This window comes from Bombus vancouverensis, chromosome 6 (genome assembly GCF_051014615.1).
Source record: "Bombus vancouverensis nearcticus chromosome 6, iyBomVanc1_principal, whole genome shotgun sequence".
NCBI lineage: Eukaryota > Metazoa > Arthropoda > Insecta > Hymenoptera > Apidae > Bombus > Bombus vancouverensis.
The window spans coordinates 12,397,608-12,422,176 of record NC_134916.1 but is presented as its reverse complement, the minus strand read 5'-3'; the positions used below and the strand labels follow the sequence as shown (position 1 = coordinate 12,422,176).

At 40.0% G+C, this 24,569-nt stretch overlaps 1 protein-coding gene and 1 long non-coding RNA gene across 5 annotated transcripts in view; one reads left to right on the top strand and one right to left on the bottom strand.

Annotated features, from left to right (window-relative positions):
- Window positions 1–24,569, bottom strand: part of LOC143302885 (uncharacterized) — a 210,916-nt gene that overhangs the window by 168,212 nt on the left and 18,135 nt on the right. Inside the window, exon 3 of one of the 2 annotated variants that reach the window (XR_013058739.1) lies at window positions 2,584–3,983. The exons of the other annotated variant lie outside the window; for it this stretch is intronic. This is a non-coding gene — a long non-coding RNA (uncharacterized LOC143302885). Of the gene's footprint in view, window positions 1–2,583; window positions 3,984–24,569 lie in introns of those variants that run through there. 2 annotated transcript variants of the gene reach the window in all.
- Window positions 1–24,569, top strand: part of LOC117155664 (dipeptidase 1) — a 77,092-nt gene that overhangs the window by 40,038 nt on the left and 12,485 nt on the right. For all 3 annotated transcript variants that reach the window (XM_033331885.2, XM_033331886.2, XM_033331884.2), the window contains exons 6-9: window positions 4,772–4,841; window positions 17,399–17,575; window positions 18,092–18,176; window positions 23,075–23,150. In XM_033331885.2, the coding sequence (XP_033187776.1) occupies window positions 4,772–4,841; window positions 17,399–17,575; window positions 18,092–18,176; window positions 23,075–23,150 (408 nt within the window). The remainder of the gene's footprint in view (window positions 1–4,771; window positions 4,842–17,398; window positions 17,576–18,091; window positions 18,177–23,074; window positions 23,151–24,569) is intronic.

The following is a 24,569-nucleotide window of genomic DNA, read 5'->3' as shown; positions in this document are numbered from 1 at the left end:
ATTAAAGCTTGGTTAAAGCAAAACTGTTACTATTTTATACGACGTGAAATAAAATTTTCGAAATTAGTATCGCTGCAAGAATATTTAGAAAATCGACGACGAGTAGTATTTAGTTAGCTGGTAGCTGTTTTCTAAAAAAATATATTAACATTACGTACGAACTTTCCGGTAGAATATCCGACTTTAAATTCATAACGAGAAATGATTCAGATTTTGTGCGTATTCATTGTACCTTTGGAAAGAGAATACGGAAAAACTACCAACAGTGTTTTATGTAAAAATTAGAATACGAAAGCAAAGAACACGGATAAACGCTCAATTTTATATAATCTACACTACAGACAAACAATATGCTACTTATTAAGATTCTAATTAAAGCGTTCAGCACATTTCATATGTTACAATCAATGTGTATAATAATACGTTCGCTTCTAAAATATAGACTCACAGTCGTATAGCTACGTGTTACAAACGTTCAATAAATAACAGAATAAAAGCGAGACACAAAATACAAGCGCGAGACATTTGCAACGAACGTTTCCCACGCACTATAAATTTTAAATTTCTAAATTTCAAACGACTATCAAATCGTTCCGCAAGTAATCTCCAATTTGCACCTTGAATTTGTATACTTATTATATATTTTTCTCCCATAATCGTCATATATTACACGACGTTACCTATGGAGCGGTCTAATACGTTTAAATTTCAAAAAATTCAAACTTCAAAAAATATATCGAACAACATACAGCTACTGTGGAGAATTGCAGAATCTTGGAAATCTTCAATGGATCGGAAGTTGCATTTGGGGCATGTCTCGAGCACAATACGTTCTACGTTCGGAAGCGTATCGATATTTTCCGCGGGTGGAACTGTTTCGACGACACCGTCGAACATCGAGGCAACTGTTTTAGTTTCAAGTTCGCGATGCGGCGAGGAGATTCGGAATTACGTAAGGTTTGCGAATAGCGCGACCCAGCTGCCGGCATTGTCGGGCGTGTATAGAAATATTATTCTAGAACAAACAATGGACGAATTCCCTTTTACGAGGCGACACCCATCGCACCGACTATGTCGTCCGCCGAGAAAAACGAACGACAACGAGGAAAACTGGGCGGGAAACAATAAAAAGTCTCGAACGAACCGACGGCTTTTGCGAGAGACACGTCGCCCTGGTTACCCCGGAATAAAGTACGAATTTTATTTTATACCTGAGTATACGGGGTGTAAAATTAAAATTGCTATCTGATAGCATGAAAAATGCAGCGAAGAACATAATTGAACCAATAGCTACACTGGATCGTAAAAATATTCCTACGCTTATAAATATCTACGAATATATTATGTGAAATTTTACGTGAAATTGAATTGAAATTTTATTGCCACTGTTATGGGACTCGACTGTTACGATTATATTGGTGAAACTCGGAACAAATCTACAAATATTTATATACGTGTAGAAATTACAAGATGTACTCGTGTTTGTTATAATTCAAAAATTTATTTCTTTGGTATAGTTCCTATAAAGCTTAACATTGGTGGCAAGAAAAGATGACTTACGAAAAATCTATTTTATTATGTTCTTCACCGTAAAGCTTACAACATATAAATCGTCCATTTTCTACGGTTCAAATAATCGTACTTTTGCTTTATCGTTACAATCGACACATATTGGCTTTCCAGATACGATATTTTGAATATCGTATTCATCAGTATCCTGGATTTTACAAAATTTTCTCACATTCGTATCGTTCTATATTAATATCGTGTATATTAATATGTGCAATTTCGGTGAGAGAATAACTACACGAACTTACACTCATAGGCGAAAATGACTCGAGTTTTGTGTGCGTTGATTGTGGCATTGCAGACAGAATACCGACGGATTTCCACCACTATTTCAAACAAAAGATACACGAGGAAAACGAACATAAATCAACATTCAGTCGTGTAAAAACAATACCACAGACCAGCGACACATTTCTTGATGAAATCTACCAGGAAAATCCAACATTTCAAACGGACATTTCATATGTTGAAACATCATATTTTATTTTAAAAAATTCCAGTAGTTGAATTTAACACGTTCATTGCTATCGTCTATTAATAATTTTGACAATGCTGCTAACACAATGCTTGCGTTTCTTCTGTAATAACAGTTGTTCTTTCTTCCTCCTGCTTAAGAAAAAAATACTACTCTTCGGTGATACGATAAATTCTGACGATTTGATTTTTCACAACCGTTTGACCAAATAGCGTAATTAATAGACAAACCAAATGCAAAAGGGTTCCTACTAAAAGATACATGTACATCGATCCTGAGAAAAGAAACAAAACTGCAATTGCAGCAAAAGTGTTAGTACGGAATATCAAATTATTACATTTAATCCTCTCCTAGTACATTTATTATACGTTCTTTATTCTCAAATACGACATCGTAGAACAAACGACGGTTAATACGAAACTTTCAGACGTCTATTATGTCGGTTAATAAACAGCGCGGGGTATGGCAAGTATACAGAACTTTTACCGCTTTTAATAGGGAACGGGTTTAATAGTGGAACAAACTTTGCAACAAACTCGTGACACATAACAGGACATTGTAATTCGACGGGCTTAAAAGGGAAACACCAGAACGCAATACAACAACACACAATCACGCCACAGTTAAAAATCTGAGGAACGCGGGCTTGATGATCGACGATCCTCTCTTTCGACCGTGAAATTTATAACATTGGCAAAGCCGATCCAATCTTTATTTATACGCTGCATTACGTAACTGGCGGGACGATGAATCATGCGCGGATTAATGGAACCGTAACAATATTATCTGCGTTTCGGAATTTCCGGTATCGACCGGGCGCGTTTTACAACTCCAATAGATTCCACCGACACCAGATAAATATCTATACGAGGAGACGTTTCGGCTAATGGCGAGCTGAAGTAGGAATGACCAGTATATTGGTACGTGAACTTACCATCTCTCTATTTGACGGCTCTAATGGTGGAAATTGGTTCATAGCCTCAGCTTCTCTCGTACAATCACGAGGATAGGGTACACGAATTTTCGTTATTAGTTGGAGCTATTAAATCTACGTAATGTAGCATTTTATTATAACGCAACGAAGAAATTAAACGCGGAATATCGAAACCAGTTGTACGATCCTAGCAGACACTCTCCACTCTAAAAGTCGGATCTATACAATGCCTCTTTTGTTATATATGTAAATACCTCAAAGACATTGACATTGATCATACACTCTCGTTTTCACATTACTATTTCGCTTCGTATTGCTATTTCGCTGTAATTATATAGATATAGGTATCATCAGACACAAGGTCAATACTGTGTTAATAATAGATCACGTATAGGTATCAGTTACAGCTGCGTGATTAGCAGCAATGCTTTTGAATTAATTACAGAGAGGGTCATGCTCTACCAAAGGGTAATTGGTTCATTTAGTCCGAATACACACCGGTTGTCCGTAGAATATAAACGGTCTTCATTCGCGTGATCACATGGAAAATTTTTATTTCGAGCTCCGCTCTTATTCTTGCCTTTCGTTTCGCTCAAATTCTGTACTCGGTGCTATACTGTGTAATATGCTACATAGAAGGAGAACATTGAGTACGTATCAGATTTTAATCTATCTGGAACAAGTAGAAAATTCCGTTCTGTCCAGCCATATGTCGACGTCGAGCGACCAAGACCATATATCCCCACTTATGCATATATTTGGTCACAGCAAGTAGAAGATCCCATCCTAGTCAGCCGCGCCTCGAGGCCAAGTGCCCACCACTCGCGCATCTATCCGAAGCAAGTAGAAAATCCCATCATAGCTAGCTACGCATCGAGACCAATTCCCTGTCACTCGCATATCTATGTATTCGAAGCAAGTAGAAAATCCCATTTTAGTTAACAAACATCGAGACCAAATTAGTGGACCACAAGTAGTGGACAACTATCCGTTGCTGGTATCTGTCTGAAACAAATAGAAAATACCATCCTAATCAGTTACATGGAGAGCAAATGATTGAAATTTCAACCACTCACGTATCAATTCTGGTTATTCCGAACATGCATACCCCAGTTAAATGACCAAGTACCGGCCATCGTCTTTCCATTAACTAATTATCAAAGGAAAATGCAAAGTATCCGACCTCGGATTCAGAACTCTATCCGTTCGAAATCGATCGCATTCGTCGTTTACTCGTCGTTTACTCGTCGTTCCTGCGGCGATCGATTATCGTGTCAGTTAGCATCGCGAATATCGTATCATCGTTCCGTTTGCCAGCTTAGAGAACATGGCGCTAATACAGACGATTATCGTCCCGAAATTACTCAGACTCCTCGAAACCCGTTCCTGGTAGTCCGCGCCTACCACGACTCCCTGTAATCCTATCAACGTGAGAGATGTTTACGAATCCGTCCACAGACGTTATCGTTCCCCGCTAAATTCGTCTAGATAATAGTAATTAATCCTCTGTGGACAGAGATTTATCGTTCGTACGGTATTTCACGGCTTCGAATTATTTTCCGGCTTAAGGCACGTTTCAATCACAGGGTAGCCGGACATTCGCGAGGTATTCGTGCTTCAAATCAAGACGTTTGTATACGGGACTGGCACAATCTCCGTAGTCATTAGTTCGACGAACAATTCTAGTCGCGTTGCTTGGTATTACGAACGTGAAACTCTATGATTAGAGGGCATTGTACGACAATAATGCTGAGGATTGTTGCCATTGAGTTACTGACCTATTGGTTCGTTAGGGCAGAATGCAGCACAGCGGATGAACCCGGTCAAGTGGCACGCATCGGTGGTCTCTCCAATTTTGGCAAGGTGAGTAGAAAGAAACTTTTGTTCCTTCTGTGATCGAAAACCATTGCTCCGATGTCCCTTTGATAGCCGTATAACGAGCATCCACAAACGCGTTGAACGTGTATCGTAACGTGTGTACGTAACGTGTAGTACGTCAATCGTGGAACGTCAAGACCGACGTGTTGTACGGCAGAAAATTCAAAAGACGATCGATCTTATCCGATATCTGGAATATCGATTAAACAAAAAGAACAGTCAGTCGTTTTAGGAACTTTGAATCGAACGGTGGATCTGTCCGAAACGAATATCCCAACTCCATTTATTTGAATGAAATTTTCATCACTGTGTGATTAAATGATAAAGCGTGCAACTAAACTCACGTGTGATTCTGAGCAAGATAAGTGGCTGAGTTTTTGCTGGAGGCACAGCGTTCGTCCTAACTGGCAGGATTTTCTACCGTGACGAGGGAACTCGCGCTGTTTTGCGCACCGGATTAAAACATCCGGCAAATGTCTATCTCTCTAGCTACGCGTTACTTCGCCAAATGACACTTTCTTCAGCAGCAAAATAGTTGTGCGGCGAGCTCGATCGTAAATCCATGTCAATCGGATCGATGAACCATAAACATGGAGAAATTCAATGAAAATTTAACCGATAAATCGATTCACGAAGAAAACCTTCGAAATATTGGAAGTCCTTAAAAATGATGAAAAAGAGGTGGAGTTACGTAAGATAGCTGATCTTTGAAATTCGCAAGGAAGTTTGAAACGCGAGTTATTTATGAAAATTACCCGTTGGCATTCGTGGTATTCGCGTCGAAGTATTCATGAATTCCTGAATGAACGTTACCCTTATACGAAAGAAAATTATGGGCAGCATCGATCAGGCGTAGGGAACAATCGGTCGCGTTTTAAGCGCGCATACTTCGAATCGTAAAGCTCTATTTTCATAGTTCACACATTCCATGCAAAGATTATAGAAGAAAAACATGATAAGTATATTTTTGTCGATTTCTGCTGATTTTCTGATTTTAACGTCGTTTTATGATTAAACAAGAAGATTTTCGCCATGCTCAAAGATGCGAATTCCTTCAAAATAGCTGATACGCTGACAAAATTTTATGGAAATCGAATAACTATCAAACCAAACAACATCCTGAAAATTTTGAATGGATGAAAAAACGCATACTTTATTCCACGGTCAAATAAAAGGACGATGTGACATTGATTGACAATGTACTAAATTTGAAAACTGCTTCTCTGTAAAAAAAAAAAGAAAAAATAGGAAATACGATTTACCCTCCAAGTTCGTAAAATTTCCCTCGATTCTTCGACCAAACAAAAAAAATATAATGAAAATAGACGTCGATTCCTTTCGTGCGACAAGAAGATAGAAAGCAAATTTCTTTCGGCACAAGATAAAAGTCACGCGAATTTTCTAAAAGTGCGTGCGTTTGAAACTTTAAGACAGATAACCGTGTACTTTCGTAGGCGTCCTGCGTATTTAAAAATGCATGAAAGATAATTTCGAGTGGTATCGCTTCGTGACATCGTTCTTTAGAGTCAGACCTGCGAGAAGGACTGCTTTAGTGTTCGAGAGGTGTAATTCCGCTATCGTGAAGCGTCGTCTAAGCTTCGCGCAGCCGTCGTTCCGTTTGACAACATTAATTTCGAAACGATTAAAGCGATACACTCAAGTTTAACTCGACTGTGTTTTTTCTTTGGCAAAGTCAGGTATACTCCGGCCACGTTACGAGAGCTCGCCACCGTGTTCTATTTGGCGAATGTTAGAAAAACGGCAGACAGCCTCGAGAGATGTTTTCCAACGGCAAGGGAGATATATGAGAAACGACTTTAGGATTCTGACCGCGATATAAACCAGAAGCATGAGCCGCGGGCAAGAACCGAAAGATCGGGATAAAATATTATCCCCGTGTTAAGCGGCGTGTTCGTGGTGCTTAGTCGATTGTCATTCTGATCTAATTATTTTCGCCGGACTTTACGTTTTTCACCGAGCGAGACGCCATTCCGCGAGATGAAACCACGCGAATTGCGTTCGTGTTATATGGGGAAAATTCGGTGTGTCAAGCTGTTATTGCAATTTCTTTCTGCGTAACCGCTGAGACAAAAACTAACGTTCCTCCGGAGCATTTCTTGAAAGAAAAGGATAAAAAACAGAGAGTAAAATAGCGAAAGAGGATGGTGTACAGAGGGAAAAAGAGAAATGTATGACAAACGACTTGGAAACTGTGGTCGTGACTTAAGTCAACGAAAAGTTCTATGGTCGAGATGAACAGAAAGAAGAAGATAAAAGAGGAAAAATGGTCGTTTAAATATTCAATGAAGACCGCTTACGTTTTCCCGCGATCGTTTTAGCCTCGTTAAGCTTCAGTACCCAGTCGAAATGTTTGTTTCGGTCGCGTAACAGCTATTCGTTTGACTCGATCATCCTTTCATGCTGGTCGCCCTTTCTTCTCCTTTCGAAAATTTCTCGCGATCCAGCCAGACTTCGTTCTACGCTCTCATTCAGAGGGAAGAAAAACGAGTCAACACACGAATATCCGACAAACACTGTTCAGAGATTTGTTCCGCGCTTCTCTCGTTTCTCCCATCCACGGAAAATCGTGGTACAGAGTCCATTTTAAGTTTCCACCGCGAAATTTCGGGTACTCCGCCCCGTGATTGTCCTCGGCTGTTTTTGTTCTTTTCTTCTCCGCCATCTCGTTCGGTAAGTTTTGCCGCACTATCCATGAAACTTCCTGTCTATTTGCGCGGAGAAAAGAACAAGTCAGCCGACTAACATCGAGTTCTCGTTTTAGCCCGAGACACAGGAGTTTAGCCTATACTTTTTAGAATACGAACGTTTCCCTTCTTTGCTTTTTCAAATTACTCGGCAGATTGAAGATGGACAAGTATTCTGAAAAAGTATCCTAAGAAAGTATCGTAATTTTAGACAAACGTGGAAGGGTGAATAATTCCCTTGAGAGACTCGTGTTGCATGTAATGGCGAGCTATATAGATTTTTACTACGGTGTATTTTTCGAAACATTTTATTATTCGATAGCTCGTATTAAAAGCATTACGAATTTCTCGAATAATCCAATAGTTGATCGCGTTGAATCGTTCGTATAATGGAATAGCCGAAATTTGTAAAAACTTGTATTAAAAAAATCTTTTATTGATCATATAACCATATCCAATCAATAAATTACCTGTTATTTGCCCCATTTAATTATTGAATAACACGTTTAAAGAACTTAGTTTCATCAAAATGTACGAAGTAACACTTGGGAGCGCTATACCTGTTATCTCGCGAAATAAATGAAATCCCTACGAACGTATTAAACACGGTTTGCATGAATTCTCTAGAATATGCGTATACATATCACGTATATATAAATATATAAATAAATAAATATATATATACCATATGTATATGTCTAACCCTTAAAAGAATCAGCTTTTTTTCCACTCAGCCTCATCTGTGCACCGAGACGTTTTATATACGATCCTCCACTTTTCTTTTATACCTCATTCAGCGGCTACACCATTTCTCACCCACACCTGCGTAATAAACAGCTCCCTCAAGCACTCAATAAAAATTCCACACGGTCACGCCAGAAAAAGAAGAGATATAGTCTGACGGGTACTTTTTTCCAGTTACTTCTTTCCCGTTCGCCGTTTTCATTCCACGATACGTGCTCTGTCTCTTTAATATCGAGCCCCCTTCTGGAATTGTAGCACCGCTTCCCACCAACCCTCTGTCAATATCGCAATTTTGAAACAGTACCTTTCTACGATCACTTGGCAGAAGACACCATTCGGCTCTCACGGGAGGAATCCGAAAACTCGACGCGTGTTTCTACCATTTTATCCCCCTCTATTTTCATTCGCCGTGTCTGCCGCGAACGAGACCACGAAATACCTGGAATACTCGGGCAAAAACGATACGGTTGAAAGATGGGGGCAAGGAGATTGAAATAAAGGAGAACGTACGACGCCGGAAAGTGAAGAAATATAGCCCTGTTGAAAGGGTGCTCGACGTGCCCAGCGAAACCCATTCCATCCGTGAAAGCAGCTCCTCGATAATTCTGAAAAATTTCTGCTTTTGTTCATCGCCCCTTCGCGCTTATCGCGTTATCGCCCCTATAAACGGTGCCGCTATATTCGATCCTAATATCCGTACATTTCGATCAACGTGAATAATTACTAATCGAATAATAAAAATCATTATTCGAATACATAGAAATATGGTAATCGGCTTCAACCGCACGGAAATAGTTCACAGAAATTTTGAAACATAGGCTACTGTACGTTTATTAAATTACGATAGAGTAATAATAAAGTCGGAAGATAGATTCAGACACAGCGATACGTTTATGTCATTTGATCAGTTAGCTGCGTTCGACGTGTATACGCGTCAATCGAAAAATCTACTTCGCTGCGGTTGACGTGTACACTCCTCGTGTGAAATAAAAGATTATCGTTTACTATAAAAATTCAAAATTTTAGTAAAATATAATAATTAAAAATAACGAATGACATTTACTATTATGCTTCCTTTATACTTTCAGTAAACCTACTACGTATTTTATAAAAAAAAAACAGTTTGATATTTAGTATTATAGCTGTATAGTATTTGATTATTCTCTTTGGTATATCGGTTATGCTCCATATAACGTATGGCTTTTTATAAATTAAGTTGATTATTTTCCCCAGTGCAACCCCGTTTGTGTACTTTACTGCGTATATCGGCCGAATTGTTTTGTGCACTTTACTTTATTATTTTTTGGAACTTTTTAGGTTTCCAATAACAATACCCTTTCCAACGATGAATTTTTAATTTTTCATCGAGTAAAAATGTAATACCTTCCCGTTTTGCTTTACTTTGTTCGTAAAATGTATAATACGCTTCTCCGCAGTTAACAGGTTAATCGCATCAAAATTTGTTCTAATGTAATAACTAACAGCAGTTGTCTTCTTTTTGGGTTCGTTGTAGTTTTATTTCTACGAACTTTTCTTCTATTAGCTTTGTTTAAGACGCCATTAAAGTACTTGAAACAAACGAAGGCACGTATTTCAAATAAAAGCACGTAAAACATTGTTGTTTATTAGTATGCATAGAATACGTTACGGAATTTTGTTCCTATATATATAGGCAAAGTCACATGAGACAGGAGAACTGCATAGACAGTTCATCGTCTCTGTGTCATAGTAACGAAGATACGATAAAGGCCGCAGAGTTTGAGGCTAACCCCGCATTAACTGAATTTTGGTTCGCGTTAATCCTTCCACTGTTGTTTAAAGTGACGATACGCAACGATAACTGTGTTGCGAAACTTAAAAAATTTGATTAATAATAAATTCTGTTACAATAAATTCTAAAATATGGAATGTATAGTTTGTACAGTTGCCCATGTACCTTTGCAACAGTTACAAATTTTAACAGGAAAACACGAGCTGATCCCTTTTGAGTAATTAAACTAATAATAATTCTACAAATTACAAGCTACCAATGGTAATGAATACCTTGTCGCATAACGGTAACAAATAAAAGCAAATAACGTGCTGCGAATTAATTTTATAAATTACGATATAAAATTTATTATTAATATTAATTATTCCGATAATTTCGACGTAAAACTGTACAATAGAAATCTATAACTTATAACTTGTTTCTTGTCAATTCATTAATAATAATTCCGTGAATTATTATACCAGAGATATCGTTATTATAATAATGGTACGTATACACATTATACATATATTACAAATTATTACGCTGCGGTATCTTCGTACAATACGCATCAATTTGCATATCAAACTACTCGAACGTCCATTAATCCAAACCTACACTATCAGATCTCAACAATTTAAAGAAAATGCTAGCTCGCAAGGAAATCGTTACTGATATCTATAGCATTAATTTCGATTTAATACAACAAGTAGCAGCAACAAGAAGATTTATCATAGACACAGCCAATAAAATTCCAAAATTTTATCCGAATGTATCTGTACCTGTTACAAGAGGCTATCACGTTGTTACGAATTGAACGGAGAACTTCGCTTTGTACTTGGTTACTGTACGTAGAACAAACACACAGATAGGAGCACACGAAACGCCCAAACGACCAACCGAGAACAGTCTGATCGACCATCCGTGGTCGCAAACTCGAACTCAAGTACAAGCATGAATTTCCCCGAAGAGGACATTTGGTGTATCCTGCCTGACCCCGATGAAGCTGGAAACAATTCTGGCGAGGCGTCAGTGTCCAAACAATGGGGATGCCTCGTAACCGGAAGTGGTGGCAAATTCAAGAAAACATAACTCGAGCGGAGCAATTAGCGCGGGACCGCTTTGCAGGAAATATCTGCTGGTCTCGCGGCCTGCAAGACGATCTCGCCAAGTTTCTGCCTCTGCCTCTGTTAAAACGAGCGAGCGCCACTTTCTCGCCGTGAATTTCAGGCAACTACATTTCTCAACCCGATACGTGACCGTGCGTATCGACACGTGCGACCGGAGAAAACGATACGAGAGTGCGGCGAATGGAAAAAATGCCTGAACATCTACGGATCGCTGATCCAGCCAGCGCTAAAAGCACACTCAGTCACAGTTCGATGCTTTCGGCTAATTGCCACGTCGGCTCTCGGTAACCGGGCAATCGAAACAAAGGGAAAAAGAAAAGGATATGGTTGGCCGCATTTTAAGAAGAACGAAACACTAGGCTCGTTCAATTTCTACTTAACACATTCGCCGTTATTTGGTAAAATATGGCCACTAGAGTACAATAGAATCTTGATTATCCGAACTAATCGCTACACACGCTGTTTGGATAATCGGATAACTTTATTTCTATATGGTAGAACTGTTTTACGAATATTAGTATTAAACAGAAGCAACAATCTTCGTATAAAAATGACAATTTCTTTTGGCCTTTAATTTTGTTCTTTTGCCAATCTTTCTTATACTAGAAATATTTTACTAATCCTCGATGTTCCGGCGATCGATCGTTCTATTAATTATTCTAATAATCGAGATTTTAGCGGCAATGATTGCAGTATCAATATAATAATATTACGAGGTTACAATAATGATCGTACTATAAATAACTGTATCGGTAATGGTTATTGAAAATCTGGCAAATAAGTTGCAGATAATTAAGGCTATGATACAATCGACAACAACGAACGTGTCAACATCGTTCCTATAACTAGCCAGTTTTTACGTTCGTAACACGAACGTGGATAGCAAATTGGATGATGTGTTTGATTTGAAGGATAGATACGATCGCATTCGGTATATTTGGAAATGGATTGATTGATTATTTACTTTGGTAATTAATTATCCGTTAGATGTCCAACTGAATCGAGCGACGCTATCATAAGCGGGACAAAAGAGAGGCAGAACAGAAGAAGCATGATTTATTATGCTCTATGGTATAAACTTTGTAGGACAATAGAGCAATAGCATTGTAGTAAGAAGGGAAAAGCGAAATGGAGTACACGTGTAAAGAATGTTTGATAGTTTTTTAATGAGAACTTCTTCTCAAAGAGTTGTACGACGAAACATTAATTGCGATGACGCCGTGCTTATCCGGTATAGAAGTCAGGAATGTACATCGAGAATATCTTACCGACAGCTACGCTCGTTATTAATATCTCAACTTTCCGGCGTTAAAGATTTGCCGGTTACTTCACCACGTGAAGAGTCTTTAAAACTGCATTATCATTTCTCCTCGGCCTCGATCTTAATTTCAAGAATCTATAGACCATCTCATCAACGCCCGCTAAACTTTCAAACACCGGCCCTTTATTAACTTCTTCGCTGTTCGCCTGCCTTTCGCTCGTGGTCCCTTGTGCTCGACAAACATAACTCGCAAATCGATTTTCATTTCGACGCGCACGATGCACCGAAGAGGACTCCGGCTTCCGCCTGATCCTTCATCGAGCTAGAGCCACTTAAGCTTCTGCTTCCCTCAACTAGGAACACACTTGGAAACTACAGCGTGTCGTAACGCGATTAAAAAGTTGCCGGATATCGAGATCCAACGAAACGAAATTGCTCCGCAACGGATAAAGCGACATCGTCTGTCGCGAGACATTTGCATGCTAAGCAGATTTTCTTTAATCCAGGTGAACGAAAGAAAAATCCGGTTAAAACTCCCGGTAGACCAGCGAAAATATAAACTTAGCTACGTTCTGGAACAAATGGCAAAAATTTTGAAAGACAGCTACCAAGACTGGATCGAATGGTTGGCGGTTGAACGTTCGAAATAACCACGTCTGCTCGACGTCGTGAACGCTTATCGATTCCGTCGTCGGGCCACGACGCCGAAAATTCGAAGGGTGATCGCGTTCGTCGTGAAGCGACGTACACTTGCAAGTTCGCGACACTCGGTTGTATCTGACCGATAAGTTTTGGGAAAGCGTTCCTTCCGTAGAATGACCAGCCGCCCTTTTGAGGCCAGCTGCCAGCTTGTTTCTGAAAGTTCTCGTCTAAATAGGCGGCCGAAGCATCGACAGTTTCGTAACTGAAGTTGCTGGCCGACGATAACGGCGGCAGCCGGTAACAAACAGAAGTATCAAGAGGCGAAGTTTGACCGGCTGGAAAGAACGGGATGACCGAGCAACTGGCCGTGTCCTGGTGACTCTGCCACGATCAAAAGTACGAATCTTCGCAGTTTCGTGCTGTCCGGATAAAAACCGAGCGCCAACTAACTTTTTCCACATTCCTCTCCTCGACATTGTTTTATATATCGTTCGATCATCTGTTAGCGAAGCGGTGGATAACTTTTAACCAAAGAAACCCATTCTTGAAACGAACGACCCTCGATCGATTCAAACAAATGAGATTTTTTCTCATTTCCTTTTTATCTCTTTCTTTTATTCTTCTTTACAGCAAAACTAGGTTGCTAGAAGACTCAACATGGACGCTATCGCGCACATTCGAATATCTTTGAACGTATATTCGATGGAAATGATACCGTGTCAATTTTATAGAATAAAATTGAAGAAGAATCACCCATTGACTCGATACGAATAGTCGTACCCAGAAATCAGTTCTGTAAATCAGATTTAGATCTTCCTTATGAATTACTATTCTGCTCACGATCCTTTTACGATCCATCGTCACGACCCTACTCCGTCGTTTTCACCTACGGTACGAAACAACAGCTCGGAAAAGTGGGAGAGTATCTAAGACAGCGACAGTGAGTAGCTTGGAAAAAAAGAGTAACGAAGAAATGAAGCCGATTCGTCATCCTGTCAGACTACACGGTGTTACGCCACCTTAACCTCGAGATTCACGAGGGTGGATTCTTTCAATGGTCAGGAAAAAAATATAACTGCCATCTGACTTATGCTCCGTAAGAAATGAATCGCCGGCGAGTGTATCACGAAAGGAGAAATCAGCGAGACCTTCGCCTAACTTTCCCCACGAGGGAAGCTCCACCATTTTTCATCCAGTTAAATATCTTTTTATGCAATGCCAGCCCTCCATTTGACAATGGTAGGAACTTCCCCCGTGAAAAATTAACAGGAGAATCCGTGCTCAGTCGTAACAGAGGTTTAAGGTCAGCGGAAGCTAAATTTTAAAACAATACAGAGAAATGAATGGCAATGACGAGCAAATTTGAATTAAAACGAAGAAAAGCGCGAGCTGATAAATCGTTCTAACAATCGAAGAAAACCAAGCGAACAGCGCTTAAGGCTTTTATGAAGCAGTCGCTTTCGAAGGCGAATATCATCCTGTCGAGCGTCACTTGCACGTGTTCCCTTTTACGTTTCTGCGCCGCGAAACGTTTAACATTCTTCCAGCTCCTTTCGTTCAATCCTTTCGTCCCACAGGAACAACGGATCTCTCGAATTTTTAATGGAATATTTTCATCTAGAAATTTGATGTTCCATGTTAAAACATCTTCTTATCGCGATCAAACGGAACATACGATTCAGGAGTTCGTACATTAGAAATTCGCGTTCCTCGGCTTTCAATACGAAGCCGTTCCCTATTTCGTTGGTTTTGTGTTCTTTGTGGATTTCGATACACGAGTCCCGTTTCATCTTCCATGATGGAACGCCTTTTCGTTGCTTTTAGCAAGCGGATGCAACGTTGCTGCAGGATGTTTCCGTCGAAGGCTGACGCTAAAATCTCCACGACGAGAAAACCGGAAGAAAGTCGCAAAGCGAGATTTCGCGTCGCGTCCCGGCTAAGAAAACAAAACGATCCGAAGAGAGGGAATATGTGTGCCAAGTCAGTGAAATCATGCTTAAGGAAAAGAGTGGAGGTGGAAGACGAGGGGTGGCGAAGCAATCCCGAAGAGTGAAGTTTATCGCGTTGTTACTTTAATGAAGCATCCTCGTTTAACGGGTGCAGGCATTCCGCCCCGAAGATGGTGCGCAGAAATCCTCCGGATTCATGAGATAACTGTGCGAGTCTAACGACGACTACTTCGTCCCGAAAGATACTGCAACTTCGCTAATTTCGTGATAATGGCCGCTGCAGTTAACGATAAATTCGTCTCCCGGCTAATTTCCCTCGAATACGTTGAAAACGATGACGTTACGCCGAACAAAAGATACAGAGACGCAAATGAAGGGGAACCAGCAATATGAGAACCAGTCTTCGTTATGAAAACGGCGTATTCCACATCGAGACGAGAAAGCAACGGAAACGAGAGACGAGCTATGTAGTTTCAGACGAAAAACGAGATAAACAGGGATCTTGAGAGATTCAACCCATGACGGCGCTGATTTAACAAAGCATCTACGTTTAATGGATGAGACGTTGCCCGGAACGGCGCAAGAGTTCTTAGAACGCGAACGATAACTCTATTTCTGGCAGACCTTCGTATACCCACGGACGAGAATGAATTGTTCTCCCAATTGTAGTCGGACGATTGTCAATAAGAACAAACCACGAGACTTTCGTAACCCTTCGGTATTTATCGATCGTGCGCCAATTTCGTTGTATTTTATTTGTACGTGCAAACACGAAATGCCCCGTCTTCGAATGAAAAGAACAATTGTTCGCGGCAACGAACGCCAAGTATACGTACGAGAAAGAAGTCACACAGTGCCCGTTTCCTTTTGTTCCGCCGGAACTGACAAGTGTCAACTGGTGAAATCGAATTTTCTATTAGTAACCGTATCTCGGAAGTCTGACGTCAGATATCAAGAACGATATCTCCCCCGCCGTGACAGCAGATTTCTTGATAGAACATATTGGAAATCTCTTATCTGCGAGAAAAATACGGTTTTCTAAACCCGACTTCCTACAAACTTTTTGCAAAACCAGCTTGTTACCGTGTGTAAACGGTTATTAGAACGAATCCCTAACGATGATTGGCGAAGCAACTGGAACAAATAACGTAACCGAGACGTGGTTAAAATACCAATATAGAATAAAGTAACATATCTGAAACCCGGCAAGTATGAAACTATGAATTTCGTGTTCCACGTTTCCAGATTGGAATTCCTCGGAAACAAAGTGTCCAAGGAACTGTCGTTCAATCTGACTGATCGACCGTTGCAATAAGTGTCACGGATCACACGTGAACATGCTACAAAGGAGTAGCGAGCATTCGCATCTGAAGGCAACTTTTCATTTGTCAGGCGATCGATGTTTAACTTTCCAAGTTTAATCTTTTTGTATCGAACGCTGAAAGGATATAACTGTCGGAAAAAGAGAAGATCTTCCCAGCGAGGAAGGATGCAAATTTTATGTGGAATTCTTTTCGACGAGATAGTTACGTATACCAGAATTATTTATTTTGGCTTATACGGCTATAGAATCATCAGATCGGCACCAGGTAGGCTATAGTTGAAGATATAGGGATATAAGTATAGCGTACAAATATTTCATCTTCCACCACTTACTCTGCCAGTAAATCTATAAACATGACAAGTACTAAAAATTCCTAGCGTTCGTCAGATGAACGATATACAGTCATCTACGAGAGTCGACTTACGAAAGAGACATATTTATTTAAATAAAACTTATAAACGCGTAAGTTCGTACAATAAAGTATTCATTTCTTAATATAGAAAACGATAGCGATATTTTAATCTCCTAACTAACTAACTCTCTACTGAAATTCTTTTATCATCCTACTTTAATAAAAATGTCCTGTATATTGCGTGTAGAAAAACTTAGGTGCTTATGATCGTCAAAATTAGCGGAAATGCATTGTCTGTTTCAACTGAAAATCTTCGCTTCTGGCGCTGATATCGTTTACCATTTCAACTCCGTCAATTATTCCGCAGGACTCTGTGCGCGTTCTTCCATTCACCTGACCATTTCCTTTCGAATAATCGACTCGTTTCGACCAGTTAAGCGGCGTTAATCCGGACTTTTCGATTCTGAAAGCAGTCGGTAAATCCGAGAAACGAACTGATCGATTTTAATACGGCATCCTCGGGATATCTTTGAAACTACTTAAGAGCGAAACTACGCTTCGCGAACTCGAGTACCATTATCGCGGTAAAAGAAGGAAAAAGAAAAAAAAGACGGAGAGAAAAATCTCCGTCCTCGCGATACTCGAAACTTATCCCAATTATATCCCACCGACCGAACGTTTCCAGAGTATCGTCCTCGAGATGAATCGACTCGGAATGATGGTGGATCTGTCGCACGTTTCCGTGCCCACGATGCTGGTCGCCATGAAGACGTCGAAGGCGCCTGTTATTTTCAGCCATAGCAGCGCTCACGCCCTTTGCAATTCCTCGCGAAATGTGCCTGACCATGCGCTGAAACGTTTGGTAAGTTACAACTATTCTCTGCATCGTTCTCGCGATATTAAACCTGTTAATCGAAGAAGAAAAGCTAATTCCTCGTTTACAATTAAATTACCAGTCTCTTGGATACGTGGAGTCGTTCGGAAAATTCGTAGAGAAAATCGAGAAAGACAAGAAAAGGTCAAAGGCAACCTACTTCCATGGAATTAAAATATTGATCAACGTGTGCAAACATAATATGTGGAGTAGAGTTCGTTCTTTGAAAATCCTTCCGCTTTTTTTTCAATTTCATCAAATATGCGATAAAAATTCATATGGATTATTAAAAAGTCTACGAATTAATAATGTGTATATTATTAGAAATATATATTTTATTTTAGTTAAAAATCAATTACAACAATATATATATATCGTAAAGAGATATACATTTGCAAGAATTCACCTCGCTGAAATTAATTTGTCTTTATTAAGCTTCAATTCCGTAATTATGAAATGTTACGAAAAGTAACGAACGAACTTCTCCATTCTTCTCTGTTTCAGGCGCAGACTGACGGTATAGTTATGGTATCCTTCTATCCCCATTTTATCAGCTGTGGCGAGAAATCGACTCTGCAAGACGTAGCCGGTAAGAGAAACGCGAATTCTTTAACTCCCGCCAAATATAATATCCATGTAGTACATATTTAGACATACGTACGCAAGTTCTAGCCATGTTCCAAGCATATTTGCTTCGTAACAACATTTCAATGTGAACGATATTACAAAGTAACGTCAGGTCGTAAAGAGTTAAATAGCAGGTTTCGTCCACCACACACCATCAGCCTCTCATATTACAACCTCTGACCAAGCTAACTGCAATACTGACGAAACGTAGAAACGTATCTGTCATAAGGACCCAGCTTACAGCACCGGAGATATCAATTTTGAAAATGGCGTAATTCCTTTGCCAAGTATTCACACGTTAACACGTTAACAGTACACGCGATTTCAGTCGCTACCAGATAACTTATCGATGCTTAGGTACCGAATAGCATACTTGAACGTTGTGCCTTTTTTTTATCATATCGAGTATCACTTTTACAAACGATTACAGACGCTGTTGAATAATTGTTAGGTAGCCACTAGCACGTTTGAACGTTATGTTTCTACGTTCACATCCAGTATAATATCGCCTTTGTTTGAACTGATAACGTTACTCGACTAATTCTTTCCCTTTTTCAGCTCCAATCAAGATTACCTTCGGCCTTTATTCCGCGTAACTGCGAACCAGCAGCACGATCACCGTTCCATATTCTAGGATAAAAGCTAATTGAAAGGGACGCTGGAATCGCGTTGAAATTGTTCTTTTTCTCTTTCCCTCGCGCGTTAATATGGTTTCCTCCAGCTAATCCGCGCCTTTCGTCGTTCTACCATCTTCGAATCTTACAAATGCCACATAGAGAATCGTTTTGTAAAAGCTTGATGATGAACGAAATAGCGAAAGTTATTGAAGTCTCTTACTGTTAGTGGAAGATATATTAGGTTGTCCGAAAAGTGTCTTTCTTCCGTAAACGTGTTTTTTACAACAGTGCACCTTCGTACAAACGTGAAACCAAGTTTGTGAAATATCGCGGTGTTTATCTCAACAGAATAAAGTGGATCGTACGTAATTCGACGAAATAGTATAAAATAAAAAACGTTATACGTCTGTTATTTCCTCATAAAACGAAAGAAACTTTTCGGTCAACCTGATATGACGAAGTCGTAAAATCGAACGGGTATTAAAGTTTGCGCATGTTTGGAGAAAGGAAACAGTAACTCAGAACATGTACGAGGATCAAGAAACTCATGATATCCTTCAGGATCATATAGCGTTAATTCAGAGTCCTTTTTTCCTTATACTCTACATGTACGTATAAAAAAGTAATCGATTTGACGTCTAATTGATCGTAATTAAATTCCTAAATGACTTTTAAAATTCAGATTGCTTCTATAAGACATATAGGTCTCTGGGCGTGTCTATATCAATTGATATCACACCGATCGATATTTTAATTTACAACTTTAGTACACCTCTCCTACCAAGTATATGCCAATAAAAATACAAGTATGAAATACTTCAAAATTACATATTCTTAATTCACGACATTTCCTCCATATAGAAGAGTTGATTTCACAAGTACACGTACGTACTCAAACGATACTCAATTTCATAATATTCTATGGCAGTAGGTGCGAGAGAAACTGTGAAAAATGTGGAAATATGTAAACAGATTGAATTGTTTCGCGCGAGCCGTCAATTACTTTTCCGAGAAATATCTCCGAAATCTCTTCGATGGAGACCGGTCAATTTTCAAATATGTCGCCTATCACAAAGGGATATAGACGATCGAATTTGTACAGGTTGATACTATCGAACACGGTCGCAGTCGAGGAGAACAACGTCGAAGCATATTGCCGTACGAGTTTCGGGTAGCCGGCGCAAACGGCCGACGCTTTGAATAAACTTCGCCTTTATACGTAGAAATGAAATATACCGGGGCGAGAGCGAATTTATGCAGCAGCCTGTTCCACCTCGACATAGTTACGAGCGCTCTACGAAAAAAAAAATCTTCATCGAACGCCACCGTGCCGAGTAAGCAACGGGCAATTGCACTTTCATATCTGCGAACCCTTTGTGATTCATGGGACACGCGAACGTGGGAAACTTTAGAATTTCAACGCGAACAGCATGGAACTTGGCATTTCCTTGGCTCCCCACCACCTTGGCTTCTGTTCCCCGTGTGGCCCAAACGATACAGTTTTCCGCGCTCATCGCATTTCCATTGCTATCGCTAAGACGTACGCACGGGACAGAATGGAACGCGTTCCATTCCTTTAAACGATGTTGCAATTCCGCGGCCTTCCTGGCCAATTATCGCCACGCTCTCCAGCTCGTTATTATGTTAAACGAATCCACGATGCTCGACCTCAGCCCACACCTCGACGTTTCGTCCGCTGCATAATTTCGTGTACTGTGCCACGCTCGATGAAAATTTGGAGACCGTCGCGCGATTCGAAATACGCGCACCGCGATGTCCCTTTCTTGCTTTGAGCTGCTTTGCTTTTATACGCGATTTCCCGCACGCCACAAAATGCCGACTATTGCCAGTTTTACGCAGAGACTTGTTAACCTTCGCACTTCGGCATTGAGAATACCAAATGCATTCAGCAGGAGGCGAATATCGGCGAACCAACCCGATGCTGGTAAAAAGAGCTTAAAACGGAATAGCATCACGATTGCGGCGAGCTTTCCCTTCAGGAGTTACGAATTTCATTCGCTCGTTCTCGTCACAGATTTCTTTTTGTTCGTTCCACCGCCTGTGATTCGTCGAGGACATGGACAAAGGCATCGACGAGGATCGGACGATAAAAGGAATTCGTGACTTCGATGAGTTTCGATAAAATTTAACGGAATGAGAAATGGCAGTAACGAACAGGGTAACGGAGTCGTCTAATTAAATTGCAACGATTTAAATAAAAATTGTTGTGTAATGTCGCGAATTTTAAAAGTAAAACTCAAAGTACAGATTTATGGAATAATCGTGTAGAAATGTTAATACTTGATTCTTCAAAACACTCATAAAGAAAAGTGTATAGATACAAAATGATGCTCTAGTTATTTTAAGCAGTATGTTAATGTAACATTACCCTAAAACTTAGTCTCTTTTCTTTTACAATCGTTAACAACTGGACTACAGACGTGCGCAATTACGGAAAATTATAATACGTAAAAATGTAAATATGCGCATAGTATGCAAAAACATACAAAATATCCAGAATGAAGCACTCGTTAAATTATTTAGACGGTGAAACAAATCCCTATTTAGCTTCCATTTCTCTAGTTGTACTCATAAAAAGAAAATGAATTTACAGGTGTATATACTAAGAAAACGTGGGTATCCTTGGCGAAATTAACGTCGACTTTTACTGATGAAAAATTATTACGCGCGTGTACTTATTCCATTTTTCTACTTTCGTTTCTGATTAAAGTTAGAAAAAAAAAAAATGCTACAGAAAAAAGATAAATGGCACGGAAATTCAATTCGTTTACGTTCTAAAAGACGCAAATTCCTTTTTCCTAAATAACGTCATATAGTTATTTTCCAAATAATTTTTCTAAATGAATATTCTGAACGAGTACCAGAACGCTAAAAACAATTAGCCTGAACGATACATAAATTTTACGAAGTTCGGTGCACGATAATTTATACTTTCCCCAATCCATGTAGCTTTTATTTCGTCGACGATCTACCCTGTCGCGTGAAAATTCATACGTGTTCAAATAACAGGTTCACGGAAGCGAATCGATAACGATATCTATAAGGATCATGCAGTCGAACAACGATTCATTTCCGTACGATGTATCGGTTCACGTAGAAACAGCGAGAAAATTATGCTTCGAAACGGGAAGCACCGCGTTGAACAGACTCGCAGCAATAATTTGGCTAGTTGGCGCGGTTGCACGCCGGATCGTGCTGGCCCATTGACAACATTACTCTCATGATTGATTTCTCGTTGCGCGCTGCTCGCAGCACGCTAGACTACAGCGCAACAATTACGGCCACTTAATAATAACACGCCGGTGATCGCCCACGCGTTCCTCGAATAATGCGTTGCCCGTCAAGTACACCCCGAAGCTACGTTTAACTCCAAGTGTAACTGACGTTTGCACTTAGAACGCGAGCAAGACAGCTCGCGCGATGTTTGCTCAACCAATCTTCTCAGGATTGCGAATGGATTCGGAGTATGTGAGCATCGAGGTTAAGTTCGCTGAAGATAGAAATACGAGAAGCTATTTTGGGGTACAATACGCGTTGGTTTACTATCGGAGGCGTATAACACGATTGATAATATTTTAGAGTTTATGGTCGTAACATATGTTGTCCCACATCGATGCAGGAGAAGCCCTAGGGCAACGGAGATTCGCGGTATTAGGCTGAAAAGAAGAAATCAAATCTTATTGTTCTTCCTTTCTTGTATAATTAAATCCAATATCAATCCAATATCAAGCCACGATGTACTATCACTCTGTTTATACAAGCGAAATTTTAATTAATGCCCGATTAAATGTATTGCTATCGGTTCGATTCGCTCAATTAAACGTAAGCTTCTGTTACATGCACAAACGAAACATCGTAGATAGCGGAAAGGATCAGTGGATTTCTACTATACGAACTGCAATTATTAATAAATTATCGATATTTTATTAATCCTTATCGATATATGTTCCCCGACAAATTCGTATAAACAAAATCGTGCTTCATTTGAGGCGTAAATCGGTCGTATCGATTAAATTTCTAATTAGCGTTAGCCGATTTTCGGGAAAACGACCGTGCTCTTCCAAGAGAATATCTTGTACAACGAATAAACACAGATAATGAAATAACGCAGATTGCGGTTTTCCTCCTTGGATATCTGAATTAAATCAAACGTATTATACGTATGAACGAAACTATATACCATTGATTCAATAATATTACTCGTTATTTTCATCTGTTGCAGCTCACATTGATCACGTGCGAAAGGTGGCTGGTGTGGATCACGTAGGAATAGGCGCCGGCTACGATGGTATCAATCTGTAAGTCTCTCGTGTAATTTTTATTTACAGTTGAATTGCCATTATATTTTTGTTACCCATAAAAATACACTTGGACTGTAGTCGAGACTGCAGAGTCTCTCGTTTGCGATAAATCGTGATAAGGTCACATGGAAAAATACGTATAAGGAACGTGCGAGCTTTAACGAACACACAGCAAATTAGGGTCAGAAAAAAGAAACGAAAGGTGGTAATTTCTTGCCACGTTGTGCCGTTCCCCTTATACCGGTTGCGATTTACGAGATCCAACATGTAGCTACCACAAAGCACGTGCTGTTCTTTTTTTTTATGTCCGCCCGGAGTGTTGACCACTGCCTCATAAAAGCGTAATACCAAGAGGGTAAGCCGTACAAGTCGTTTTCCGTATGCCAGTTCTTAACCGTGCGCAACGTCTTAGGGAGATTCTGTGTGTTTTGTTGGAAATAGTTTTAACGCGTGCAATGCTCCATGCATCGTATATGATAAACAACGTTTGGTTCAGCATTTGGTGCATCACGTGTGATGCGGAAGATATTTTTCTACGTTACATCCGTGTATTGCTATTTTATGCATGGATACAGTCGATGTTGAATGAAAACTACATAAAACACGCGTCGAATAAAACTGATACAATAGAACAAAACCGTGTTCATTTGTTGCGAAGAGAATGCATTAAAATGAAGACAAATTATATTTAATACGTCCTTTCCCAAACCATTCTAAGCCACGTATGGTTTCTTAGAAAGTTTCTTTACTCGAATCTCCTAGAAAATTGTTGAACTACTTTCTCTTGAACGAAACTATAACACTACGTATGCGCTATACGCTAACGTTATATTGAGAATGGTGGGGAATAATAGAAAAAATATGACGCGATCGATTATACCATAAAACGTATGAATGAAGACTAAAACGATTTAAACAGTGAACGTGTTAATACCATTCTGCGAGAAATTGTTTCACGCAACCCCTGTTTCATTAAAACGAGCGCGCGCCAACGTCCGAGGGGATGGAAGAAGCGATGATATCGAGCGATATGGATATTCGATATTCCATTGATCGAGCGGTACATTGACGCGTCAGTCAATTGTCGTCGCAGCTAATTTCTGCTTACCCGGTTTTAACTCGTGGCGACGTTAATTGTAACAGAAACAGCCGAGCGGCTAGGAATATTCCAGACGGACTAAAAGTAGATTCGCCGGGGATACGGCGCGGCGCTCTATTATCGCGTCGTCTCGCTTTGTTTGCGTTATAACTCGCCGGTAGAAGGTATTTAACAGAGTTTCATCGTCGCTGGAGAAACAAAGGCGCGAAAGGATCGGATGAAACGCGCGACTATCGGCCGACCCTGTTTGCGAGACTGTGACGCATTATACCTGCCCGAGGCTGGAATCAGAGAGCTCGCCATTAAGCTGCGCGAAA